This window comes from Botryllus schlosseri, chromosome 4 (genome assembly GCF_051294905.1).
Source record: "Botryllus schlosseri isolate E-star chromosome 4, Bs_hap1, whole genome shotgun sequence".
Taxonomy (NCBI): Eukaryota; Metazoa; Chordata; class Ascidiacea; order Stolidobranchia; family Styelidae; genus Botryllus; species Botryllus schlosseri.
The window spans coordinates 23,168,247-23,194,902 of record NC_137239.1 but is presented as its reverse complement, the minus strand read 5'-3'; the positions used below and the strand labels follow the sequence as shown (position 1 = coordinate 23,194,902).

At 42.5% G+C, this 26,656-nt stretch overlaps 2 protein-coding genes across 3 annotated transcripts; one reads left to right on the top strand and one right to left on the bottom strand.

Annotated features, from left to right (window-relative positions):
• The first annotated feature begins 707 nt into the window (after nt 1–707).
• LOC145438273 (uncharacterized) lies at nt 708–6,002 on the top strand. Of its 2 annotated transcripts, XM_080315663.1 has the most exons (3): nt 708–937; nt 1,698–1,789; nt 3,106–6,002. In XM_080315663.1, exons 2-3 carry the CDS (start codon nt 1,711–1,713, stop codon nt 4,077–4,079), a joined length of 1,053 nt encoding a protein of 350 aa, XP_080171789.1. In that variant the 5' UTR covers nt 708–937; nt 1,698–1,710; the 3' UTR covers nt 4,080–6,002. The 2 variants fall into 2 exon arrangements, with proteins under 2 accessions (XP_080171789.1, XP_080171788.1); XM_080315662.1 differs by lacking the exon at nt 708–937 and having other exon boundaries at nt 1,079–1,789.
• On the bottom strand, nt 5,603–25,772 carry LOC145438264 (uncharacterized). The gene is made up of 32 exons (XM_080315649.1): nt 25,384–25,772; nt 23,506–23,628; nt 22,403–22,525; nt 21,917–22,042; nt 20,829–20,951; nt 20,643–20,765; nt 19,048–19,188; nt 18,378–18,500; nt 18,056–18,178; nt 17,816–17,993; nt 17,350–17,477; nt 16,586–16,840; nt 16,389–16,523; nt 16,197–16,331; nt 15,919–16,047; nt 15,726–15,854; nt 15,473–15,598; nt 13,802–13,930; nt 13,164–13,292; nt 12,968–13,096; nt 12,660–12,788; nt 12,469–12,597; nt 12,267–12,395; nt 11,275–11,532; nt 11,088–11,216; nt 10,402–10,530; nt 10,200–10,340; nt 9,591–9,719; nt 9,401–9,529; nt 7,735–7,863; nt 7,547–7,675; nt 5,603–6,451 (listed from the first exon to the last, which is right to left on the bottom strand). Exons 1-32 carry the CDS (start codon nt 25,736–25,738, stop codon nt 5,937–5,939), a joined length of 5,037 nt encoding a protein of 1,678 aa, XP_080171775.1. The 5' UTR covers nt 25,739–25,772; the 3' UTR covers nt 5,603–5,936.
• Between the last annotated feature and the right edge of the window lie 884 nt (nt 25,773–26,656).

Below are 26,656 nucleotides of genomic sequence, written 5' to 3'. Positions count from 1 at the left end.
GTAGGTTGTTACGGTTAACTCGGTCCGTAGCTCCGCTCGGTTCGCTGTTTAACATTGCAAGTTTCACTTCTTCCACGGTCCGCTCAGTCTGCCATAAAGTCTTGGTCGAAAAATACTCCTAGAAACAACAGTGACGACATTATTCTAACTATAACAGGTATCAGGATACAACTAGGGTTGCATTTAAAACAGACGGTGCTTTAAAACATGTTTTAAACAGTGTTTTAAACCAAGGCCTTTAAAGAAAAGTTGGGTTTTTAAAGTTGTAAAATTATGCCATAATTGTGTAAATTTTTCAAAAACATGTTGTATGAATGAGCCATTACCACCATATTTAGCCGACGTATGGTTGGAACCCTCAAAATAGTCGGTCCAACAGTTATAGTACAGATATTTCGTCAAAGGAGTTATATTTACCCCATATTTTTAATTGTTAATGTCAATCAATTATGACGTCACAATTCAGTATTCGTGACGTTATGGCTTAAAAAGACATGTTTTAAATAAGGGCCTTGTTTTAAACATGTTTGTTTTTAATCGGTTTTTGTTTTAAATGCAACCCTAGATACAACTATCGAGAGAATGAATGACGTAGCACCACACAACGGACGTCCCCGCATTGCGTAGGCCTTTATGTATCCCATATCATGTTGCTGTACCTAATATTAATATTGATTCAAAATTCCACTCGCTGTCGAAGCGAGTAGATCCAATGTCCATTCGAATGGAGGAGAGTTCTCCATGTAATCACAACAACGATTCATCCAAGCAGTTTCAATCACTCGCAGCGCGTTGAATATTGGAGTATCCTCGGGCGAAATGAGTTACATGTGCTATCATGTCGCCAGAGCAATTGTAGTAACCCGTAACTGACATAAATCTAATTGGATGAATTGGTAAAGACAAGGCAGCGAAGGCGAATATTTGTACCGGTGAGGTGAGGTCAAAATTACGTCATAAATCGATAGTGAAGGCCTTCTCATAAACTCGTAATCAACAACTACTAAAACGGTTGTTGTCGTGTCTGGATAGTGGATATTGAAATGTGCATAGTGCATACGAACTAGCGATATCTAGTTTTAGATATCCCTGGTACGAACATATAGTCAAACGTGAAGGATTGGATATGTTCAGTTCATGGAATTGAGATTTTGTGTCAGTTGTTGTCGCTATGTACACTGTACAGTGAACGAGAGGGTATTTAGATCGAATAATGTTCGGTACCTGTGGGTGTGGATGTATGGGCCTTGGACCTATAGGCATATGAAATGAACCCGTCCAGTATAATCAGGTCAGTCAGTGCACACCACCTGATGACTAAACGGTATGTGAAAGGTACCAGACAGTAGTTCACCCCCAGTTCACAATATCTATGATTTTTCATTTCAATGTGGAGAAAAGCTGCCGTGTAAGCTATTATGGAGTCAGCTACTGTGAAAAGATTTATAACAAAGGTTCGAATGACGTCACTGAATCCTGTATTGTCATAATGTCCACAGTACCGATATCTTCAATGTACAGTTGAATTCTTTAACTAGACGGCACCGTACTGTCTCTTCAACTGGTTAGCTATACGTCAAGGAATTGTAATTGAAATATATATATATATATAGGCCTACAGCGGTAGATATCCAAGTCGACCTTGGAACTAGCTGCGGAGGTATAGAATAAGGTATACAATATCTTTATCGTTGCAGCATACGGCGTAAAATGGGGTTTCTAACTCGTAAAGAAGTAAAGAGACAAAGGAAAAAGTTGACCATTGACATGCGTGCGGAAGCATTGCAAGGTAGGTATTGTATGTGTAATTCTATATAGTTTAGACCGGCGATTCTTAACCGCCGGTCCGTGGCAAGTTTCCTGCTGGTCCGCCAAACATATTAGAACTTTATATCTCACGCTTGTACATTAACTAAAGAAATTAAATATCATATTTTAAATTAATTTAGTATAGTAGGGAACGTATTTTATTTCATGGTGTCGTCGTGGTCGTGGTCTACTGTATTTTGGTCGTACGTCACAATGGTCCAAGTGCGAATCTATTTAAAAGTAGCATGGAACTCGTTTCGAACAAGTTATATGTGAAGGCTACTAAGACCATATGGAACCTGAAAGCAATATTCAAGTTTATTACCGCCAGTCACATATTCAAACTATGGCATAATTTTACAACTTTTATAAATCAACACAATTGTTTTTTTCTAAAATGGCATTTTTTAAAAACACTGCTTAAAACGTAACACCATTTGTTTTAAATGCAACCCTAAATGTGCTGTTGTTTGCATCCAATAAGTGCCGCTGGTTTCAACTTTACTAGCGTTCGGGGAAATCACGATGTAGTAATAGTATAGGCAGAGGCATATTATTTTCCATCAATCAATCCATGTAAGAGCCGTATTTAATTGATATAGGGGCGGCCCCAACGTGCACGACACGTTGCCAGCAAGCATAACTGATTGACATCCGCTAAACCAAAACTATAGGACCTGATACCTCTTCAAATTTTGAAGCATATGGTTTCGGAGTGACTAGACCATGGTCATACGGCAGTGCTTCTTAACCAGGGACCCGTATTAAGGTTGCAAAGGTCTATGAGCGGAGTGTTAATGGACCGAACAGAATAGTAATATTCAATTATTTTAACTGTATGCAGGGCAGCAATCTGTCGGCGGGAAATGTTGTAGATGATAGGCTACGTACAGGTGTGTTAAAATCTAAACCACGATAACACTGTGCTTTCGAGCACAACAGACAGCAGTTAGTTTCAATTTTGTATAATTAATATTTAATAGTATTGAAAGCGTAGACGTGTAATGGTATACGAAACACTTCTAATAGTAACAATTTATCTTTTAGCTATATCTCAATATCATTCGATAACAAAATTACGTTTAAATTTATAAATACCAACGTATTTAAGCAACATGGTTGGCTAGAGTACATTAGCTGGGCGACATTTTGCGTGGACTCCGTGCGCATAAAAAAATAGCTGAGCACCGTGAAGATATACGGTGATTGCTTGCTATGTAATTATATTAGTCAACCACGTCGATGTAACATTGATGTATATGCAGCCCGGATGATCAACTAATTCGCATGTTACAGAGTCCATACATCACTACATGCGCAATTGCAAGTACCTCGAAGCCATGCGGGAAATTAAGGAAATATGGCTTCTCAAAACGAGACCTTGGATCTACAGCTCGTCAATGGAGACTTACATTGAATGCCTCGTTCGCGAAGGCAGAATAAGAGACATCGCGATTGTAGAAAATCAATTGATGGCATTTTATCGATCGGTGATGGACATGTCACCCAAGCTGTTGCTGGGTTTCGCGCAGGAAGCATTGACAAAATCCTCCTCCAGGCGAGCGGTTTACGGAGCTTTATTATCATACCACGCATCGATGCTGGCCCGTAATTCATCGAGAATGGAAAAGGCTATGCACATCGCCGTGGAAGCTGCTCATCTCATCAAACAAGCCACCCAAACTCTGAATCACAACGAGCTAACTGTAACTGAGTATTTACTCAAATTGATAGAGGATCTGCGTGATAGTATAGCCTCTCATCAAACAGCCGATGACAAGAAAATTGCCGCTCAGGAGCAGAGCATTAAAAGCGTAAAGGCTGCTTTTCGCGATGTTTCTGATTCTATAGAAAAGCAGAAAGCGCTGACTAGATCTAGGACCTTGCAGCATAACCGCAGGCCGCACAGTAATTACTACCACGACTCTACCCCCTCACACCGATTACGTGAAACAAGACGACAATCTTGCGGTAATCCGCAGAAAACTGAAAGATCAACTCCGTCTCATCATACCTCCGAGAACCGTAAGCGGCTACCACAAACTGCACGCTCTTCCTCTGGCGTGAGTTCGCGGGAAACACATAGACATTTGAGGAGCGAGTCTAGCTCGCCGTACAAAAAGCAGGACTCTTCATCCAACGAATCATCGCGGCGTCCGGAAACAGGAACACCGAGTTTACGAAGTGACGATAGACCAATACCATATGAAATTATAGAAAGACATACTACTGACCTTGAATGCTGCCACGAAGTTGCTGTCTCACAATAACCCTTACTGACAGGGCTGAAACAGCACTTCGTCAGTCCCCCAAAACGTTGGTGTTGCCCCCCACATCCATAGGATCATAAATCAACCCCCCTTTCGCGACAGGCCTTTTATGACTACCAGTAAGCGCAGTTGGACTGTTGCAGGGGATCTGTGTAAAAATAGCCAACATGTAGTCGCGCGAAGCGCGAAAAAATAATTTTCAGAATGGACTTTTGTCTATAATATTGGTAATTGCATGTAATGCTAATAATTTTTCATCCTCTCTCGGTCCACGTGATAAGATTTACTGACAGATCCGAGTTCGTGACTTCAGATGGCAAGCGCAGGACTATTCCGCGCCTATGCAAATGGACAATTGGCGATATATATATATATATTGATAGCTTCGGTCATAATTCGGCGGTCATTTTCGCCTAAGGTTCTATTTGGTAACACACTTCGCGAAGACGCCTGTTGACCGAAACTTCAGAAGTCTTAGTGTGTCGTGGATCGTAATGACCGCCGCTGAAATGCCCTTTTTTATTTATATATGACACGTAATTTTTTCTCGGGGTGCAGCGGGTGCCCATATTAAAAGTTGGTATTTCAGTGCGGTAGAACGCTCGCAGCCCAAAGAAAGTTTGGAAGTAGTAGGAAATCTCCCACAAAGTAATCTATAATGTATGTTGATTTGCGAAATAATTTTGGGCCCTCTTCGGGCTCGACACCCCGATTGGGGGGTTTGGAGTGCGGTAGTGACGGTCCTGCTCAAATATTGTACGTATATCGGTCGTCAACGAGGTGCAACCATTACCAGTGTGTTTTACGACTTAAAGATCGAATATGTGATCACTGTGTCCGCCTGGATTAAACTGTGATACAACATTATGCAACTTTTATGCAATACCTGTCGGTTTGTGTAGTTGTTGTAAGCTATAACCTTCTCCTAATTTAGACCCGCTGCATTGAATAATCCGGCTTCTATTTTGAGTCCACGCAGTCGCGGGATATAATGATTATGCCTATTTTGCTTACATGCGACCAGGAATTTATGAAGAATGAATCGCACATTGTCGTGTCCTACTCCAAGGCAGACTTGGACAAGTGGATAATTCTATATGTCTAATTTGAGCGATGTGCCGGTAATCTAATTCTAGTAAAATTTGTGAAATGTTTTTATGCTCAAATTTTAATACCCATCCAATTTCTGGTTTTCCTGAAAATGCTACAGGTGAACTGGTTAGTGCGAAACGAGCCAAGCCGGGTGTACAGATATTTGCAATTATCATGCTTATGAAAATGAACTAGCTAATTTGGCAATAACTGTGCAGCTTTAACTCAAAATCTAATCTAATTTGGGAAACCTGCGAATTGTTTGGCTGTCGGAATTTGCTGGAAAGTTCCATGTAGTGGCCAAGCGACCTTATCATGTATTGGTCGTTATATATCCCATGACTATCTGTCCTGTTCTTTAAGCGGTCTGCTTGGAGGGTATAACGACGATCACTGTCTGATACAATATTCAACTATCAACATAAAAAGCGTTGGGGCGATCTTTAAACATCTATTTTCAAAACCATAGAAAGATACAGAATGAAATGAGTGAATGTTACGAAACGGAAGTATCTGAAAAAGAAGATCAAACTCAATCCTATACACGGGACTTCATATAAAATATCGAATTGAGATATCGTCTGTGCCTCATAGTTCTCAGCCGTTGGATGAAGTGTCGCTGAAGCAATAACAGTCGCAGTATATCGGCGACGTTGCGTGACGAGGTATGCCTGCCTAGGCTTCGTAATCTCATTTGTTAGTCTGGAACGGCGTGTTCATGTTCCGGTAAGCTTGTTTCGATAATTGGTAGCCGAGACCTCATAACTACTGCGAGTAGTACCTCCTTCGTCCTCTGTAGTACCTGTTCAGTCTGGAACGGCCAGAGTATCGCCGAGCGCTGGCTTGCCGAATGCGAGCTCGCAGTTCTTGAGCCCGGTGGCTGAAAATCCTAGATCGACTTGTGAAGGCCGCGTTTGCCACCGGTACTTTCTTTGGTTCTTCCAAAAGTCTTACCGGCTTCCTTGTAAGTATTTTGACAGGCCTTGTTACGAATCGTGGGCGAATAGTAGACCTTGTGGTAGTGGGTCGTGTTGATGTTGTAGTCGTTTCGGCGGTTGTTGTGGTAGTCGTAGTCGGGACAGTGGTGGTTGTTGTCGTTGTAGTAGTGGTTGTGGTAGTTGTTGTAATTTCTGGAGGCAATAACCTATCCCCTTCGCTACATGTGGCTCCGTACCACCCCTCGCGACAAGTGCAGCTGCCGGAAGCGGGGTCGCAAACTGCCCCTCTTGCACACGAACAGGAGAACGCGCAGTTTGGTCCATATTTTCCAGTTGTGCAAACTAAAATAGGGTATCATAATTAGGAGACATTGTCATTATCCGCGTATCTTGGATTTGGCACTGCATACAACAGTTTATTGAGTCAAAATCACTTCTCCGCTGCCTATGGTATAATAATTTACCCAGTGGTACTCGTGTTAGTCCAGATGAAAATTTGGATATAGAGGGGTAAGGTATAGGGAAGTTTTTGAACAATATCGTTACGTCACTGATATATCATGACGTAATCATGACAGTTCGTATATCACTGGAAAATATCCTAGATTTCACACTGCAAAGCAGGGTTGTAATGACTCGAGTCACGATTTTCTCAAAATACGGAAATGACTCGACTCGAGTCAATCTGATTATTTGACTCGACTTGGACTCGAGTCATTGCGCGTGACTCGAACCAAGTCATACGACTCGGGACTTAGACGGTCAAGACCGACATTTCATTGTAATTTCGAAGAATAGTATAAAGTAACCACACTATTGGGATTTCGTCTATTATACTGGTACTTTAAAATGCGGTCAGAAACTGCTAAAAGTGAGGAAAATTAGTATATTATAAATGCGAACCATTCGATATCACCAAACAGAGTTATAAAAAGTGGGTTTAACAAGACTTTAACTGGAAACTGAGCAGTCAACACAATGACTTGGACTCGGACTCGAGTCATAATACCATGACTCGGAGTCGGACTCGACCCTTTGCTCGCTGACTTGGACTTGACTCGGTGGTGAATTGAAAATGACTCGACTTGACTCGAGTCAAAATTATAAAAGTGAGATTGACTTGTGACTCGGAACCTTGTGACTTGGTTACAGCCCTGGTGAATATACCGCTTTACAGAGTCCGCCGCCTATGATATAGTAGCTAAATTCACTTATAGTTGATTCCTCCCACAGTTACGGTGGTAGACAGGATGGAAATTTGGAGTTATATCGTGAGTCGTGACATAGTTATAATAACAGTTGACTTAGCAGTGTCGCATTCGAAAATTAGGCGGTGTAAAAGATGCCATTAGCCCGTTGGAATTGAGCTATGTGACACGAATGGCGTATCTAACTTGGTTAGTGGAGTCATGCGTATGTATTGTGTATTCTATATACCTTGTGCGCAGTTGGGACCGAAATATCCCGGCGGGCAGAAGCATTCTCCAGTCTCCGCGTTGCATTCTTCGTTTTCGCCGCAATTGCAAGTCTTCACGCACCCAGCTTCGTAACTTCCAGGAGGACAAGCTGAATGTAAGTATATATGCCAATGCCTGCCGTTGAGAGGTTTGATTTGACTAGTTTACCTGTTTCGCAATTGGCACCACTCCAGCCGGCGCGACAAAGGCATTGTCCCGTTTCTCCGTCGCATTCAGCGCCGTTCAAACAATCGCAAGCTTTCGTACATCCAACGCCGAAGAAGCCGGCAGGGCATTCTGAAATAACAATACGAGGAGTTTAAACAAACGTAACCGGAGCCCTCAATTCCGAACATTCTTCCAACGTAGCAGAGAGGCTCCGCGCGAAGTGTTATTTAAATGGAAATGGAAATTGTGGGAAATTCGAAGCGGGGTCTGTATACCAGAGATGAGCATGGATTAGGATCAGGTTTTGAAAAATCAGGATTTGTGAAATTTTGTCGGATTTGGATTGGATTAGGATTAGAGATTTTTTTCTGAACGGATTAGGATTGGATTGACCGATATTCAGGGAGATTGATATGTCGCGTGACGAATGGCGACAAACTTTATTCAGATCAGTTATTAATGTACTTATGGTACACAGGTATACACTCGATGCCAATGAGCATGAGAGGTGCAGCCACATGCCAAGTTATCGTAAATCAAGAGAAATGGTGGCTGTGAAAGTAAAATTCTCAATTCCTCCCTTGCACAAATTAGCATTTTTTCTGAATTTCAAGTTGCAATCTGATTAGGATTGGACATGGACTTGAATATACAAAAGTTCTGGATTAGGATTTGGATTAGGATTTGAAGCTTCGGATTTGGATTGGATTAGGACATAGAAATTCCAAATCCGCTCATCACTGCTGTATACATTATACAACCCTGCGAAAAGTTAATATCGCTTCGAACATGACCTATAGACAGGTGGTATTTAATCACGATTCTCTGAGAATGATAAATCTCACTAATGACATTGCTTACGGGTGCGATTTCATAAATACATTCACTTACGGTGATACAGGGGCTATTCCGTACAGTTTGTATGAAAATCGAACTCGCAAATGTGATGCAACAAATTGCAACATATCCTAAAACAGCTTTCTACTTTACACCATTCGAAGCGTATAACGAAAGTGGTCTTGCCGCCTGAAAACCACTAAATCGAAGTGGAAGCAGCCTGGAACATTACAATTTGAGCTAGTGGTCAAATTAGGCGATACCTATATTACATAAATAGGAAGTATGTCGTTACTGACCACCTCTGTACAATGCAAATAAGTAATAGAGCATTGTTCTTAATTACTTGACTTGACTCGAGTTCAGACACAGTGGTGGCTTTTGGGGTGGGCGAGGAGGGTGGTCGCCCGGGCTCCCCCCCTGGTCGAAGGCCCCCCTATTTGGATTTTGCGATTTTTTTAAGGAGAATGACGAATAAACATGGAAATCCGCGCACCAAGCAAGAATATGATTCCGTACACATGTGTCAATCATCATCAAATCACTGCATTTGTTAGAATAGTCCCGTATCCCGATAATCATCACGTCTCTGCATGCGGTAGAATTAAATAGTTTTGATGTAGTCTATCCTTACACACCTGCAACATAGACATGGCCGAATCCAGCACCTGGGCAAACCTTTGTGGTGGTGAAAGATAGATAATAATAACCGATGCGTAAGGGGGGTGGAGCTCCCCAGAAGTTACGGATAGATACTTATAGGGCCCCCCGGTAAGTCTCGCCCATGCCCCCCCCCCGTTCGTAGGGCCACCACTGTTCAGACACTAACCGTATTGACAGTTTTGTCCGTAAAACCCGGCGGAACATGTGCAGCATCCGGTAAGTCGATCGCATTCCCCTTTGTTGTTACATGAGCATTCGTGTTCGCAGCCGGGGCCCCAACTTCCTTGCGGGCATTCTAAATATATCAGGAGTCACGTATGCGATACGCTGCTGAATTGAAAATGATTCGCACAAACCCTGATCGCACAGCTCCCCAGTCCAACCTAAAGTACACTGGCATTCTCCGTTCTCTGGATTTGTTACAGCACCGTTCTGGCAGCTGCTAGTTCGCCGACACCCTTCGCCCCAAGTTCCTTGACTGCAACCTTTAATGTATATATGTTTGTCAGTGAGACATCGCGACATTGCGGCTGGGCACAATGATCGGACTACTAGAATCTGATGATTGACTCGAGTTGTGGTAAATGATTCTGAGTAATGGAAATATACGCTCCATGCCACTAAGAGTGAATATATAGTTTCGATACCAGTTTCCACTGTGAAAGCCTTGAAACCCCCATAGGTCGTAATGCAGCATACGAACAATCGATCACGCGATACAAAGCTATGCATAATAAAAGAAATGGCATATATGTGAAGTCGTGACCAACTTACAACGTAGTCACGAAGTGCGCGGTCGCATGAAAGGATCATATTTCAACTTTCGCGTCATTCATACTGATATATCGTTAAAATGAGCGATTCTCGACTACTCGGCACAAAGATTTATACTCGATTCAGAATTAAATCACTCAGGATCTTGATTTTACTCGGCCTTAATCAAAACGAGACATGTTTATACCCACCATGTAGGCACCCTTCCCCTGTCTTGCCAGCCGGGCATTGCGTGTTGGACAGACACAGTCCGGATGCCGCATCGCACGCGCCGTGTCTCGTGCAGTTGCATTTCAGCGAGCACCCGTCACCATAGTATCCGGTTGGACACGCTAGGTGCGGAATTCAGCATTAATTTCACATGAGTTAGCAGCAATGGTGAAGCGATCCTACCTTCTTCGCAGAAGGCTCCGATGAATCCAGGCCGACAGCTGCAGCTTCCGTGTACCGGATCACACCTGGCGCCGTTTTGACATTGGCATCTTTTCTCGCAGTCTTCTCCATACCTGCCGGGACCGCATCCTGAATTCAAGAGGACACGGGTTTTTAATAATAAACAACCACCGTCTGTATAATGCCATTTCTTTTAGGATTATTATCGCGAAATGAAACAATAATTCAGTATCTGTTAACAGTGTTCAGTGTTCACGGTGTACACATACTGACATACACCATTAGCCTACTATGTACAATACATTAGCTGTCTGGCGTGCGTATATTCTGTTGCCTCTACACAACAGACTGCGACACGTGTAGTCAACTAGAGACGCTTGAGCATTTTGTTACTTCATGCAATCGCTACGATCGCGCCAGGGTCCACCTAATACAATCCGCACATAGACATAATATTCCACTTTCGCTTATTTCGCTATTGAAAAGTCCTCACACGCTACAATCACTGTTAGACTTTGTTATATTGTCCATTATATTATCCATATATTGAACAAAAAAGGCATGGTGCAAAAGGCCTGAGTTAGCCGAGAAGCACCCCCCTCCCCCCTATACATACAACAGACTGCTCTACACATTATCTTCGAATTCCATAGTCTGCGTTCTGTAGTATTCCAACGATATATTACCTATTTGACATGCTCGCCCTCTGTAACCAGGTCTGCATATACACGATCCGGTGACGGAATCGCAGTACGTGTTTTCGGAGCAAGTACATGTGTTTTCGCAGTTGATTCCGTATCGTCCGTTGGTACATTCTGCACAACCGATCACAAAATCAGCATTTTGAAATATGAAATCCTTGGATGCTCATACTTAGCTGGCATCCGGATCCGGTGAAACCTGGTGCGCATGCACATTGTCCGGTCACGTGATGACAAGGTTTGCCCGCGGCGCATGAGCATCGTTCAAGGCAGTCTCGTCCAAAGTATCCTGGCAGGCAAGGCCGCTCGCATTTGTCCCCTCTCCATCCACGATTGCAGTGGCATTGCCCGGAGATGTGATTACACCCGTCCGAGTTTTCGCAGTTGCATTTTTCTCTGCACGATTCTCCGTAAGTTCCATTTGGACATGCTTAAAATAACATGCTCCATTAGTAATATGCGACCGGCGCGGATATTTGCATTGGAAGGAGCGCTCTTTATAGCATAATCCTGGCCCGTTATGAGCAATTTTACTTTTATCATAGCAATGTAAAAGGAGAAGGCAAGTGTTGTCATCAGGAATGTACTGACGTACTGTACATTATTGAAATACACAAAAATCTAAATCCCTTGAGCTAGGTAGCCTACAAATAAGGCTTATAGATATATAAATATCGCGCTTGTATATTATTGTGTAAGTTTCACATGAGTGCAGGCATACCACACCCCATCCCGTGACGCAGGTGGCGAACTTACATCGAGGTATTGACACATTGTCACATTAGTTCCAAATGCTCCGTGATATGAGTAGCGCGGAGAATGCGCGCTTGTTTTTACAGGTGCGCTAAATGACGACGGGCAGAACAGTTTAGCCTATACATATACACAGAACCATATGTCATAGCAATTGATAAAGTCAATCATATATTTACTACATCACAAAGAGTAACTTGAGGTGCAAAAGTCCGTGTCACATGCACGCTATGCGTAAGGTTTCGGGTTAGCAATAGGTTGTTAGCTAACGCATAAAAATGTTGCCATACTGTTATATGTGTATAAGACGCCGTTTGCAGCGACATGATTCAAACTTGTAGATACGCCATAGTTTGATTGATAGATATTTTGGAGATATATGATGGATGCGTACAGAGGTACGAGACATACCTTCGCTACAGTCACTTCCTCTCCACCCTGGGGCGCAACTGCATTCTCCTGTCACGGGTGAGCATGCTCCCCCGTTTCTGCATGCACACACAGTTTCGCAGCCTGATCCAAATTTCCCTTCGGAACATTCTAGAAATTGAGAATCGGATTCAGAATGGAAGTCCGTGTTTCATAATTTCCTACAGTTGAGCGAGAAACATACCCTGTTCACAAGCTATTCCGGTCCAACCGGGCGTGCATGTGCAATGTCCAGTCACAGAATCGCAAGTGCCCGAATTCCTGCAAAAGCACCTCTCTGCGCAGTTTGCGCCATAGAATCCAGTCGGGCAGTCTTGAATAACAAACACGGCCGTTAATGTTTATTGGATATGAAAATGGCACAATCACGCTTACTTCGAGTGCATTGCGCACCGTCGTATCCAGGCGGACACAGACAACGTCCAGTCACGTGATCACATTTGGCGCCGTTTTCGCAGTCACACGATCGCGTGCAGTTAGCTCCCCAATGCCCGGATTCGCATTCTAAACGCAAAGAGGGGTATGCAAAACTACCTTTAAAATCGAAGGTCAGTATTTATACGTCGTCGGTTGGCGTTTGAAGATTGCCGATCTACGTTTCATAATTAACGGCGATGTGTTGATTAACAACAGCACACCTAGGGGTAACAGTAACTCTATCTCGCGTTAATCGGATAACTTACTCTGATTGCACGCTTCGCCAACCCATCCAGCTGGGCATGTGCATTTTCCAGTGACGTGGTGGCACTTGGCGCCGTTTCCACAAACGCAAATATGTCTACACTCCTCTCCAAAGTAACCACCAGGGCAAGCTAAACGCGAAAAACACGCCCGTTCTAGGTAACAGCCTAAGCCGATTAAAGCATGTCGATATCTCACGTTTTTCACAAAAGGTTCCGATCCAGCCGTCAGCACACGTACACGCACCGCTGACGTGATCGCAGGATGCGCCGTTTCCGCACAAGCATTCCTGGGAGCATTGAGCGCCATAAAATCCGGGCGGACACGCTGTAAAAGATATATATCACACTTAGAATAGGATTAGACGCGACAGCAAATCCGTTTTTAAGGCTTATCGAAGAGAGTTCTAAAGACGTATACACTGGAATCGGAATAATATCTAATCTGAAGGAGCGGCCTAATTATCAAGGAGGGTATATGTGTTGTTCAATAAGCAACACCCGAGTTCATGCTGATGCATGTATGAGTTTGTTGTCGCATGCGATGTCATCAACTACTACGCCAATTACGGCGGTATCACGACATGGCTGACGACATCCACATATTTATCCATTGATTGCAGGCGAACTTGCTGTAGTTCATAGTGTAGCGATATCAATTGAATGATACTATAGTTTGCTGCCAATGTGACATCGGGGATCTATAGTGTTGGTCCTGATATACTGAACTTTCGGATGAACAGCACAATATCGATGCATGAATTAATAGTATTAAGCGAGTATAGGAATATTCGTTATAGCATCTTCAGGAATCCGCAGAACTCAAACGGAACCTACATTGATCGCATCTTCTTCCTTTCCATCCTGGTGCGCAGTTACATTCGCCATCAATTGGATCGCAGAATTCTCCATTTTCGCAATCACAGCGGTCGGCGCAGTTCATTCCCCAGAATCCGTATCCGCATGCTAAGTGCAGAGAGGGTTGTATGTTATGTTTGAGCTGACGACTCGTATCATCATTATCATCCTCGTAAGTTCATTATCAGATGCAGCAGTAAGGGCGGGTTTGTCCCACTCCCACATACATTAAAATGGTCGGATCACGGCTAGACTATTCTGAAACCACCTTAAAGCGTGTTTCCATAACACACACCTCCTCGACTTCGCACCCGCTGCAAAATAGGCCATTTAATCCATATATGTTAACCTATTGTTCTAGACCAGGGGTGGGCAAACTACGGCCCGCAAGACCGTTCTGTGCGGCCCGCGAGAGTCTAAAGAGACTTTTTTTAAATATTGATAAAATGCGTACTAAAAATCGAAATAATGCAGGGACTCGATTAAACTTTTTCTTAGTATATTTCAGCATGATAATTCAGTGGTTCTCAAACTGCGGGTACCCCCTTGGGGGCGTGTGAAGGGGGCGTTAATCTAAGCTCAACTGAAAAAATTTTCGCGCTACGCGCGATTTACATACAATTCAGCGTTTTTGCTCTGTATTAAGTATCAATTTCACATTTTCAAATCTCTCATCCACAGTCGTAACCTTCCATGTCATCAAACTATCCATTAGCTTTGCTTGCATCCTGGCTGCGTTTTGTGATATGACGATGAGGGATGCGCGCAATCTTTCACCATCATAAGGGGGGGGGGGCGTGTCTTAAAAAGTTTGAGAACCACTGTTCCAAGGTTAATACTTCCTATATTATTTTTTATGTTTAATTTTGCTGCGCGACAGCCCGATCTCAAGGCCCACACAGTTTAAAAGGTTTCAACTGCTAAACATAACAGAAATCCTAAACGAGATTGACATAACTCGGATCGCGAGTGAGATTTCAGATTGGCTACTCCTGTTTTAATTATTTCAGGGATGCGCGTATAAAAAACGATTCGCTCGAGTCTTAGAGGCACATTCGTTCTGTGTATGCGTATAATTGGGGTATTAATATTCTATCTACACCTGCGTGTTTGAAGCAAACATGGTTATGGTGCTGTCAGCATTGTGTTTTTTGGAATTTAGGCAAAAGTGGAATCAGTAAATCTATGAACAGATCGTTGCTCACAGATTTAAATTTCAATCCTGTTCTAAAAATCGGGATAACCGACTTTCATCTCAATAGTTTTGACAAATTGGTTATTGAGATCGGCCAGCCAGCCAATGAAATCTTGCGACTATGTTTCTGACGCGTGTACGATATCAACAAAGCACATATACTATCTTAATATCCTCACTATATAATCAAATACCAATATTGCGTTTTGGTTTATAATCCCAATTTTATATAGTGCGGCCCGCGAATGGATTCAGATGTTGAATGCGGCCCGCGAGCTCAAAAGTTTGCCCACCCCTGTTCTAGAATGATTCAAAAAAGACTTTGTATGCTCATGTTGCTGCGATCAGTTTACGTTACCAAACATGATTGTTAACAATTTCTTGGTAAATATCAAATATAGTTTGAAAATTGTGTTGATCAGTCACTCTACCAAACTACCTTTACAATAGCTTACTTCTTTGGCAGTTTCTTCCAGCATAACCAGGCTGGCATTGGCACGCTCCAGTAACAGCATCACATTCACCCTTTCCACAGCTGCACCGATTGCGACAGTCCCTCCCCCAACGTCCTTCCGGGCATCCTACACAAATACCATCAATCGTTAGTCATAGAGTGACATGAAAGCTGAATAATAGTTTACTGTTGAAAATCAGCCGCTATTGTAATATGAATAATATGACAAGTTAATATTTGCAGTTGCCACTTACTGCTTTCACATCGGGCACCTCCGTATCCTGATACACACCGGCAGCTACCGGTCGTTTTGTCACATTCCCCATTGTTCAAACAGTTACAAGCCATGCCGCAGTGAAGACCGTAAGTACCATCCGCGCACTCTAAATATTACCACTGTTAGTTAGTAATTCGAAGGAAATATCGATCAAGAACACAAATTCGCACCGTTCTCGCAGTGATCCCCTGTTTTTCCAGGGCCGCATCGGCATACGCCTGTCACCGCGTCACATTCGCTGCCATCAGCGCAATGACAGACCTCCAAGCAGTTCCTACCCCAACTGCCGGGGTGGCAAGCTGGAAAAACAATTTACGGGAAACACATAAATGCAAGACCTTTACTTGGTAGGTATTGGTACTGGTACAATACAGCGTTGTGCAACATTACTTGCGAAAGTAAGAATATTTGAAATGTAGGAATTGATTTCGTCAAATTATATACATACATTCTGAACAGTCAGAGCCTCTGAAGCCGATGGGACATTCCCGTTGACATATACCGGTAGCGTGGTCGCAATCAATGCCTTCAGCACATCGACACTGTTGTTCACAACCGACTCCGAATCTCCCAGGAGGGCATTCTGCGTGGCATCATAGGGATTATAGATTATACCGTAACGTATAGAGAAAACGGTTACCTTGGTCGCAATTAGGTCCGGCAAACCCTGGCTTACATCGGCACTGTCCGTCTCGTCTGTTGCATCCGACACTATTTGCCTTGTTACATTCACACATGTGGATGCATCCAGGCCCGTAAGACCATCTTGGACAAGCTGTGGTATGGAGTGATATTAGTGCACGTTGTTGTCCCGAACGTGATGTGTATTTCACTTACGTCTGTGGCATCGTCTGCCGTAACGTCCAGGATTACAGAAACACGTTCCCGTCAACCGACGGCACCTGGCGCGATGGCAATTGCATCGTCTCTCACATTGTACTCCGAAGAGTCCCTTCGGACAGCCGTCCTCACAAAATTGACCTTTTATATCCGCGGGACATGTGCAAGCACCAGTCACCGGGTCGCACTTTCCTTCGTTTTGACATTGACACTCCTGGCTGCAGTCTTTTCCGTATCGGCTCGGTGGGCACACTGAATATTGTAACGTAACATGCAAGTCGCTGTTTTTGAATATAGAAACAGTTCCATATAGGACTATACACTCGGGATTTTATTTGAACATTATTTGACTCAGATTTGTTAAATATTACCGGACAGGCAGTTCACCTGTTTGGTCTACTGCACAGGTAACACTCAATACACGCAAACAAGATAGAAGAGCATCAATATTGTGAAATGAAATTAAGAACAAAATTCACGTTTCCTGCACCATTACGTTATGATGAGCTAATGCTGTTTATTACAGCTACGGTGTGAATAGAAATTGTCATTATTCTCCAATTGTGTGCAAGATTGTATTAAACGATAAATGTTTCCACGAACTTTGAGATTGCTTGTAATTTTCAACAACTCAGATTTTTTTTATCTCATTATAGTACAGATTACCTAGCTGCTATAATTTATCACAGAAGGTGCGCAAATCGCACTAGATATGTCGGCTAGATTCTCACTGTATGAATATGAACAATGTGTAAAATTACCGTCTCCGCAAGTTACTCCCCGATAGCCTGGTTGACAGGCGCATCCACTTTCATCGCTATTGCACTCTCCGTTGGTGCAGTTATCACAGCTATATGCGCAGCCTGCGCCGAATTCTCCGGGTCGGCATCTGTAAGTGGTTTGAAGAGTATGACGCTATGATAGTAGTAAACAACTTTGCAATGTATTCTCACGATTAGTACGGTATGAATCTCACTCAATTCATGGCTAATTCATCGCGAATGCTTATAAGCCAATATCCTTGAATATCGCCGCACTCGTGACAAGTCCGGGATATAAGACTGGTAAAATTCACAACGTGTAAGAACAGAAAGTGACGCAAACCTAATGAGAAGGCTATCCAAATCTAGAACAAACAGGAGTACGATATGGATTGTTATTCATGATATGAGGAGTTTTCAGTCCGTCATATACGTCTTTCTAGCTAACTTTTTTGCATGTCCTTACCGGGTAACAGCCACGAATTCAAGTTCATGCGCAGGTTGATCATCTGTGTCCGACCGTAATTGTATCTGTGGCCTGCGTAGTATTACGAGTTGCGGTCTGCCTTTTGGAACAATGGCTTTCTTGGGAGATAGTAATTCAGGAGGCGCGGTAGGTGGAGCCAGAAATGTACGTTCGATCTCTATGGTCAGAGCAACCCCGTAAATCATACATAGAAAGCAGTGAATATAAATCATCTCTCACCGATGCACCCTCTTCCGTTCTCCTGAATAATATATCCTCCACCACAACTGCATTCATACGATCCTTGACTGTTGACACACATCTGCTCGCATCCTCCATTGTCAGAGAGGCATTCATTGACATCTATTACAGATAGATTATTATGTAGACTAGTGACATCGAAAAGGTATGGCCAATAATGGTCATTGGCAGGATAAGATTGCGATTCCACTGTTGTGAAATGCCGGTCGTTAGAGAGGATGGAAAATGGTGAACAGGTGAAAGTTGATCCGAGTAGTATGATTTAGAAAAAGTGCATTTTTCGCTGCATGAGATAACCTACCTTCACAGCCGCAACCGTCTGCTTTCAACTTGAAACCAACGTAACAGCTACATTCGTACCCGCCTGGTATGTTGTTGCAGGACTGTGTGCAGCATTTGCTTCCGTCGCTGCATTCGTCGGCGTCTGTAACAGGGAAGAAAATACTACAGGTTCGGCATCGTTGCGAGACCTGATTGATATTTCGCGGAAAGCGCACACGCATTGACACTGGGAGGTCATTGTGATTAAACACCAGCCTTTACGACAGGCGGTGGGAAAGTGTCCCGTGAGGATAATATCATAAAATCCGTTTGAAGTTCACACGGAGCGGAATGTGGTTACACTGTAAGCTTTACCTATGCATCGCTATCCGACCTGTTGATATTATATGTCTCACCACATTAACCTTTAACCCGACTTACGGGCAAGCGATGTCATGTCGATGATGTTTGTTGTGATGAAACAATCGCATTTCCCAAATCCAGTAAGCGGATCGCTGGGTTACATAGAACAGAACGTAATGATTCTGGTGCAGCGTGAATCCGGTGAATCGCAGACGTTGCGGTGTTTAGAGTAATTTGTAAATTTGGATATGATATCGGCGGTAATAATTCAAGTAACAAGGCTTCGCGGTAGTTGGTAACAACTGTCACTCGGTGTAATTGCGACAAGTTCCATCTTCAATTCTTACCTCGGCAACTCATTCCGTCGGCTTCCAATTGATATCCAGGATTGCAAGAACATACCGGCCCAGATTCTTTTGCATTGCATACGTGCATGCAACCGCCATTGTTGTTGTTATGGCACGATTGGATGACGGTCATTTCAACTCCTGAAAAATTTCGCATCTGATCTTTTACGCACAATCATTAATCATGCTCAGGAATTATGTAACATTTCACTATAATCGCTATTCACTGGCTACAGCTCTAAATTTCTGTAAGATAACCGAACATGGCAATGGACGGTACACATCAGGAAGGACATGTGCTTTTATTTTCAACGATCACTGACTATTGCATGATTGGACGTTGGCACGACGCAGGAACGGTAAGTTTTCACGTGAGTAGAAGTACTACAGATCTGTCTATAAACTCCTTATGCATGCTGTTACTTGATTATTATTCTTGTAGGATACTTAGAATGCGGTAATATTGTTTTACTTGAGGCCTGTGCTTAAGCCCTTGTATCTTTAATTGTGTGCGGTGTTTTGAGCGGCGTTCCCAATAGAATTCACGCCGTTGCAATGCGTTTTCGTAATCATGCCACACGCATTTCACCATGACTACTGCAGTGTGCAGGGTGTGATTGGCGTAACTACAACATATTCAACCAGCACATACAAATAATTTTCGATTACTTTCGCATAAAGCTTTGACGGGCATTTATCTTGATATGTCACGAATCAAATCACGTTGAACTTTGCATCGTACTGACATTACGATAATAAGCGGATGTGCGCAATACAGACGTCGAGTGTTATATATTCTGTGTAGTTACCATTTATCTTCATATAAAATCACCGTTATCAGGTTAAACGGCCGGGTTGTCATCAGGTGCATAAATCAGTGAATCTTTGTTATATATCTACTGTATAAAGTGTTGGTTTGCTTTTGCAATATTCTTTGCGAAGATAACATGGCTTTTCGTTCCAAGTCACTATGACTCTTACTCGGTGTACAGTCTGTACACTGTGTAGTTTGTACTAACAGCTTATGCATTTTTCGCGTTATTGAATCATTCAATTTCGCGAACAAATACTCTTCCATTCAATCGATAAGCATTCTTAGCCTCTGACTAATCGACATAACGCGGTTTCCGATATTGAAAGATGAAAAGACGTGCTTCAAATTAAATTACCGCGAAACTGCCTCGTGTTTAACGGATTTTGAACCCGACACGAGAGTAGTCTATTCACTAGGTCTCAATGTATCGCGCTCAAGTGCTGTGTTATGAATATTCTTTGTGATTATTACATTGACAACATACCTTAAGTCATTAATCCTCATACCCCTGTATTACTGAATATACTGATTACGAATTACATCCCGGTGGTAAGCAAGTGGGTGACGATTATATGCTTAGTTCTTAGCACTGGTCACTCACCGCACACTGGGATCCATGTATTGTATATAGTTCATTGGATATTATTCTCTACAATAAATCCTCATGTGGATATGCGCTCCTAGAGATGTAAAGCGTCTGCCCAGTATAACACTTACTTGACTATAGGCCGTATACCATCTCTAGGTGTATCTGCTCTATGTGACATATGACGAGACTCACGGTAACATGTTGTCTTGTCAACTCCAAGTTCATATCCCGGTTTACATCTGCAAGCGAACGACCCACGTGTGTTCAGACAGATATGAGAGCAGCCCCCGTTGTCGGTTTCGCATTCGTTGATATCTTGGAGACGAGCAATTTGAGTGAGTTGGGAGCTGATACTTTTCGGAAGTTTTTAAAAATTACCTTCACATTTCTTCCCATCGGCTTCCAGCTCGTATCCTTCGAAGCATGAGCACTGAGGGAAGATTCCTACAGCAGTGCAAATATGCCCACATCCGCCATTATTATCTTCGCACGGATCAATCTCTAAAGAGGCGATGTAATGTCATGTTTATGGCACTCAACTGCGTTTGATTCACACATGATTAAATGGGTTCTAACAAGACATTGACTTCTCATATCACCGATCAACGCAAGGATCGTCTGTTTTAGAAATAAACTCGTGTCTCATCGACAGGTATTTAGACGTATGATTCAGCAACAAAGCTGTCTTGAGTATATTTAAGAAACACTTTGAACAAAAGCATTTCGCTGTGGATGATTCAAGCTTGCGGATTTTTGAGGGGTTTGGATAGATGATTAGAATTTGTATGGTTCGCTAACTTCAAGTCATAGATATAGATCCCCATATCCATATCTTACACACAGTCCTGTCGGAGTACTGAGCTTAAGTATGACGGTTTATCATTTATCAGATTAACGTTCACCGATATGACAGGAAATTACGAATAGCTCTATATCCGAAGGTTTGGAACATATGCACTTGACAACATGATCTGAAAATGATGCCCAACTCTATGTAGTTAGAAGTAGCGCGATTGCGTTTCGTTCAAACCGTTACTCAATTGTTTGATCCGTTGTTATGTTGCGCACAGGTCACAGTATATCGTGTATGTAATAATTCATACGTTTTGGAAAACGCGTGAACTACTACAGCATACACGCACTGCATTAACGATGTCGAATTGGTTTGTTTGCCGTTACAACGGGTCCATGTTCCCACTATTGATGCGATGACGTTGTCGGCAGTAAAATCTCACACAAATGACCGAGTTACTCTTATCAATATGCTCATTGTTCAGTGCTTGTCATGGAATAAAAAATATTTAAATCGAAGGAAACATGAAATTAACATCTCTTTGGTATCTTATGTCGAGGGTGGATCAAAAACGATAATTTTATCAAACTTTTATTACTGCCTTGTTTACGGAAATGGGTCATATTTTAATTGCACAGGATGCGACATATCCTGCTGAAATAAAATAACTTACTGTCACAATCATGTCCGTTGGGATTCAATACATATCCAATATCGCAGCGACAGTAAAATCTTCTATTTCCTTGAGATTCACAGAAGTGAGCGCATCCACCGTTGTCAATCAAGCAGTTGTTGGAAGCTTCAGGACAAGGGGGCATATGGTTAGATGCTTAGATTTGGACTTTCATATTCAAACAATAAATAAATTGAAAAGAAGTGAAGAGTGCAGTTATACGCGAACTATAAAAGTGAGATATCGGTTGAAATTCCGGAATTACGTTATCCGTACTGCGGCCCTATCGATGTAAAATACGAATAAATAAAGTACTGTGGTATATAATCCGAATATATCCAAATGCTTCATCGCCATCTGATAGCCTGTAGGTGCGCAATGCGAATTAAAATAAGATACTATAAAGAAAGATAGTAAGCATGTTATCCGTTGCTTGAAATTCGCTATGCTTTAGATCGGAACAGCAATGTTGGAATTGTGACTTACGCAAACAAGTTCTGTCGTCCGAGTGCAAGTGATATCCGTGCCTACATTTGCAGTAATAGCCGCCCTGTACGTTGACACATGTCTGGGAACATCCTCCGTTATGCCGTTCGCACTCGTCGTTATCTGTCATAAATATCATGTAGAACAAGTACAGCAAGGACCGTATATGTGTGACGTTGGGCCATGACCTATAGCAGGTCTGTAGACATAACCGCAAACTGGAATCTCGCATTTTCCTTCTTATAACAGATACATTGACGACTGATAAACGACCTTAAAAGACAGGTTGTAACATTGATAGGCTGCAATTAACCTTGCCACGTGAGTATATGATTGGCTGTTTTTGGTCAACAAAAATACACGCACCAAAAGCAGCTCTACCACGGAAACTATTATACTTGTGTACCCGAATCACGAGAATGCTCGATACTCGTAAAATCAAAAGGCCAAGAATAAAAATTGGATTGAATTGCTCGCTTTTTAGGTTGAAAATATGTTTATCTCGCAACGCCTTATAATTTCTTCTCCAGCTGCTGATGCTGTTAATACTTTTACTCAAAATAGTGTTCTGTTGGTAGAAATTCACGCTTGTGTTTTGGAAACGACAGGTACTGAAGTAAACGCAACGGGATCTCCGCTGGGTCGAAACCATATACCCGCTCAGATCGGTCATCCTACACCGAATACTTTAAAAACAGATGTGACGGTATTCGTCGTGAAATGTTGCCAGATTATTACGGTAAAATTTGAGGTAAGGCGTAGCGCTTTTAGCACTTTGCCAATATATTTCCTCCACATATGACGTTAAATGTAATGCTGATACCTTGTGGAAGACTGTATCGATGTCGCGCTGCTCCATTAAAAACTCAACAGCGCAAGACATGAATGTGAGGAGGTGAAATGTGTTTGCGCATAGAACTGTGATCGGGTGACAATTGTAAGATGAAAACTCTGCTAGACATGATTAGTCTACAATGTATTCGCAAAGTGGTTATTTGCGAAGTCAATTGCATGTTGAGATAGGTATTCATTATGCTTAGAGTTGGGATAAGTGCCAAACCGATTCCATGACGTACATCGGATGAATTTCACATGCCACCCACCTGTACACGTTTTTCCGTCAGGGTTCAGCGTAAACCCCTGTCTGCATTTGCATCTGAAGCTGCCATATCTGTTACAGCAGATTTGGCCACAGCCGCCGTTGCTGGTTGCGCATTCGTTCAAATCTGCCAAAATATTTGCACCAACATGAAATGATCTATTATGATGAAATGTATTTTTTTCGTTGAAGACTAAAGTCATTGAGAAATCGAAAACAGAAATATCGGAATTTTGACGAATATTAACTACCAGATTTGCCCCATAAAATAATTAACAACGATCGCTTTGAAAATATTCGATCGATTCGAATTTTCGTGATTGATAACTAGCAAGAAATATAATTGAAATGAAAATGCAAGGATAACATATGAAAACAGAAAATATTGACGCGGCCAAGTCCTGTAGCATGCAGCCACATGACATGACTACAAGGATACAAATATTTGAGTGGTATATAAATCGGTAACACATTGTTGCTCGAAAATAGTTACTGGGTACTCTGGTAGTCATCCCCAAGCCCAGCGTTGATAAATATAGAACAGTTAACTTTTGTACCACGATTGTGTGGTAATCTGTCAAAATTGGTTTTCAACACAAATGATTTGCTGCTGTAGCAAATAAATATATTATGTAATATAGATTATCCTACATTTGCCATGTCTAATCTAGGCGTTGGCAATTGCATTTCTAAGAAAAGACAATCCCATCGTACTTGCAGAAGTCCAACTTTCACAAAGATCAGTAATCCTGGTCGGTAATGAAGCCTACAGTTGGTCGTTAAATATTTAGTTATTCCGGAACTGGCGTCTATCCGCGTAGGTACGCTTCACAATACTTGGATGGCGCCAGCTAAAGGCGAAATCGGTATTCAAGCCAAGGTTAATTAAAGCTGCTATACACACAAACCGAAATTCAATAGACCGGAATAGTATTGGATTTTGTCCCGGAAATCCAATCTCTATCCACCGACAAAACAAATCGAAATCTGTATTGAATGGAATCCCTTGTTGTGGGAGATCCATACTGGTAGTTCACCATAAGGATCAGGGGGTTCAAATAAATCATTAAATTTGGATTATATTCAAAATTTGGTGTGTATAGTTAACACTTTTTTTCAGGATTCACCTACGAGATAATCATGGAAGTGAGTATCACTTTGTTCTGTGATCTGTTATATAGGTTACAAGTTATGTACCGCTCTGTACGAAACGTCACAACTGAGTTAAAATGCAGGTTAAGCGCGTCGTTCCGGTTGGATCGAAATTATTTGTAATGACACGCGAACATGACATTTTGCATAACACTGGTTGTTGTACAACTCCAGCCGAGGTTGTAAAACCATTGGAGTGTGAAATATTTGATGGTCTGATGGTAGGAAATATGCCAACGTTAGTTGTGGTAGTACAACAACAACAGATGCTTACACGCAATGAGAATCAGAAATGTGGCCAGGATTCCATCCTCGATCATAACGCCACCTTGTCGGAAGCTTAAGATGTCATTTTATAGCATTTCTCGATATTCCCACCGCTCAATACCGCACGGGATGGGTTTGGATGTCGTTGATTTTCTACCGTTGGGGGTATACAGCTTATTGGCGATGACTGCCCAGAGTAATGATTAAAATTCCAATGGATAGCACACAGCGTACAACTTATCGCTAGTTCGCCAAAGTGAATACTTCTCCCAACGTGTAATATCCCAAGTATGCTCACACAATAGGCTCGTCAATCTTTGGTAAATTGTCAAATATTTACTCTTTAAGTTCAGTCCACTGGGCTGAATGCATTGCGATAAATTCTGTGGCATGCCGCTAACAGAGGCGCGCGCGGTGGAGAATATTATCCATCAGACGGGAGGGCACTATTTAGTATGTTTACCTGTGCGGGAGCGCTTTGTCCGCGCTCTGACTTGTCCATTGACGTTCGAAACTTGTGCGAATAGCGCGGTATTCGCTCGACGCGGCGGGAGTGGCACCACTACAGCCGGCCGGCTGGGTTTTCTTCGTCGGGACGGATTTGGCTGTGGGTTGTCGGGTAGTTCTCCCGTTAATGGGAGTCTTGTATCTGGCCTTAAAGCGCTAGAGTCTTCTCTTTCCATTCCCGGGAGTTGCTGTAAGGACACGTCCGGCCCGCATTGTTCCTCCGTATCATATGGCCCCAAATTCCAGTATTGAGCATTAGCACCAATGGAAATCAAGAGTAGAGCCGTCGTCAGACTTTGTACTGGTATCATGGTTACAGTACGTTGAAACACTTATAAATATATATCTGAGAATGTGAAATGCAATAAATCGTGAGGCTTTGACCGGCTCCAGACGCTTTCTGTGATCACAAAAGATGTAGACAGTCGTATACGCCCCATGCCCAGCACGATATGGGAGCGTCCCTTTATAAACCCGAACGTGTTTTGATAGTTGGCATACGGTGATCAATATGATGGATTACAGGTGGCGTTGGATTTCATACTTCACTTTATATATCTCTCATTTTCACATTTTAAAAATAGTACGTTGAATAAGGTTACGCCTACCAACATATTTTGCTCGGCATTGTGTAATAAATGCGCCCATGTGTGATAGTAAATTTGGTGCGCGTGATATTGATCCGCAAAACACATTTACGGTGTACCAGCCACCGCCCAGCAAAGCCATCGTAACTTTATTATATCCCTTCTGTGCCCACATGTTTATTCATCACCAGGTGCGCTGATTTGCACCCACTTTTGTCTACCTCAAGGGAGTGTGGTTAAATCAAGACCAATGGTTCTCAGCTAGTGTGTTATGGACCACGGGTCGACAGCAAGAGCATTTTGAGGTGGGCTCCAGAGCTACTTCGAAAGTTAGGAAGCTGGTGACAAGTTTAGTTTTTATAACCTATTATTTTATCAAACACATAATCATATTTCTAAATCAACTATACTTCAAACTTTCAGCTTTTTGGCTGTCCCTGATCCTCACTAAACGTCTATAAATAGCATGAGGTGAATTCGAAATATCGACAGAACTGGAAACCGGTACAACAGCAACCATGTATTCTCAGGGTCGCATGCCCTGTTCCGCTATATAATGCATTCAGTAACCTCTGCGCGGAGTCAATTTGGCCGGAAGTGTGTTTGATATAATTGTTCAAGGGTCCTGTTCTTTCAAAAATA

Bases quoted from the DNA above. Each gene is read 5' to 3' on its own strand.
- LOC145438273 (XM_080315663.1), top strand. From the start codon at position 1,711: ATGGGGTTTCTAACTCGTAAAGAAGTAAAGAGACAAAGGAAAAAGTTG. The intron at 1,790-3,105 runs GTAGGTATTGTA...CGCATGTTACAG, and splicing joins GCGTGCGGAAGCATTGCAAG to AGTCCATACATCACTACATG.
- LOC145438264 (XM_080315649.1), bottom strand. From the start codon at position 25,738: ATGATACCAGTACAAAGTCTGACGACGGCTCTACTCTTGATTTCCATT. The intron at 18,501-19,047 runs GTAAGAATTGAA...TCCCTGTTACAG, and splicing joins CGACGGAATGAGTTGCCGAG to ACGCCGACGAATGCAGCGAC. The intron at 16,332-16,388 runs GTAACCGTTTTC...GATGCCACGCAG, and splicing joins CGGACCTAATTGCGACCAAG to AATGCCCTCCTGGGAGATTC.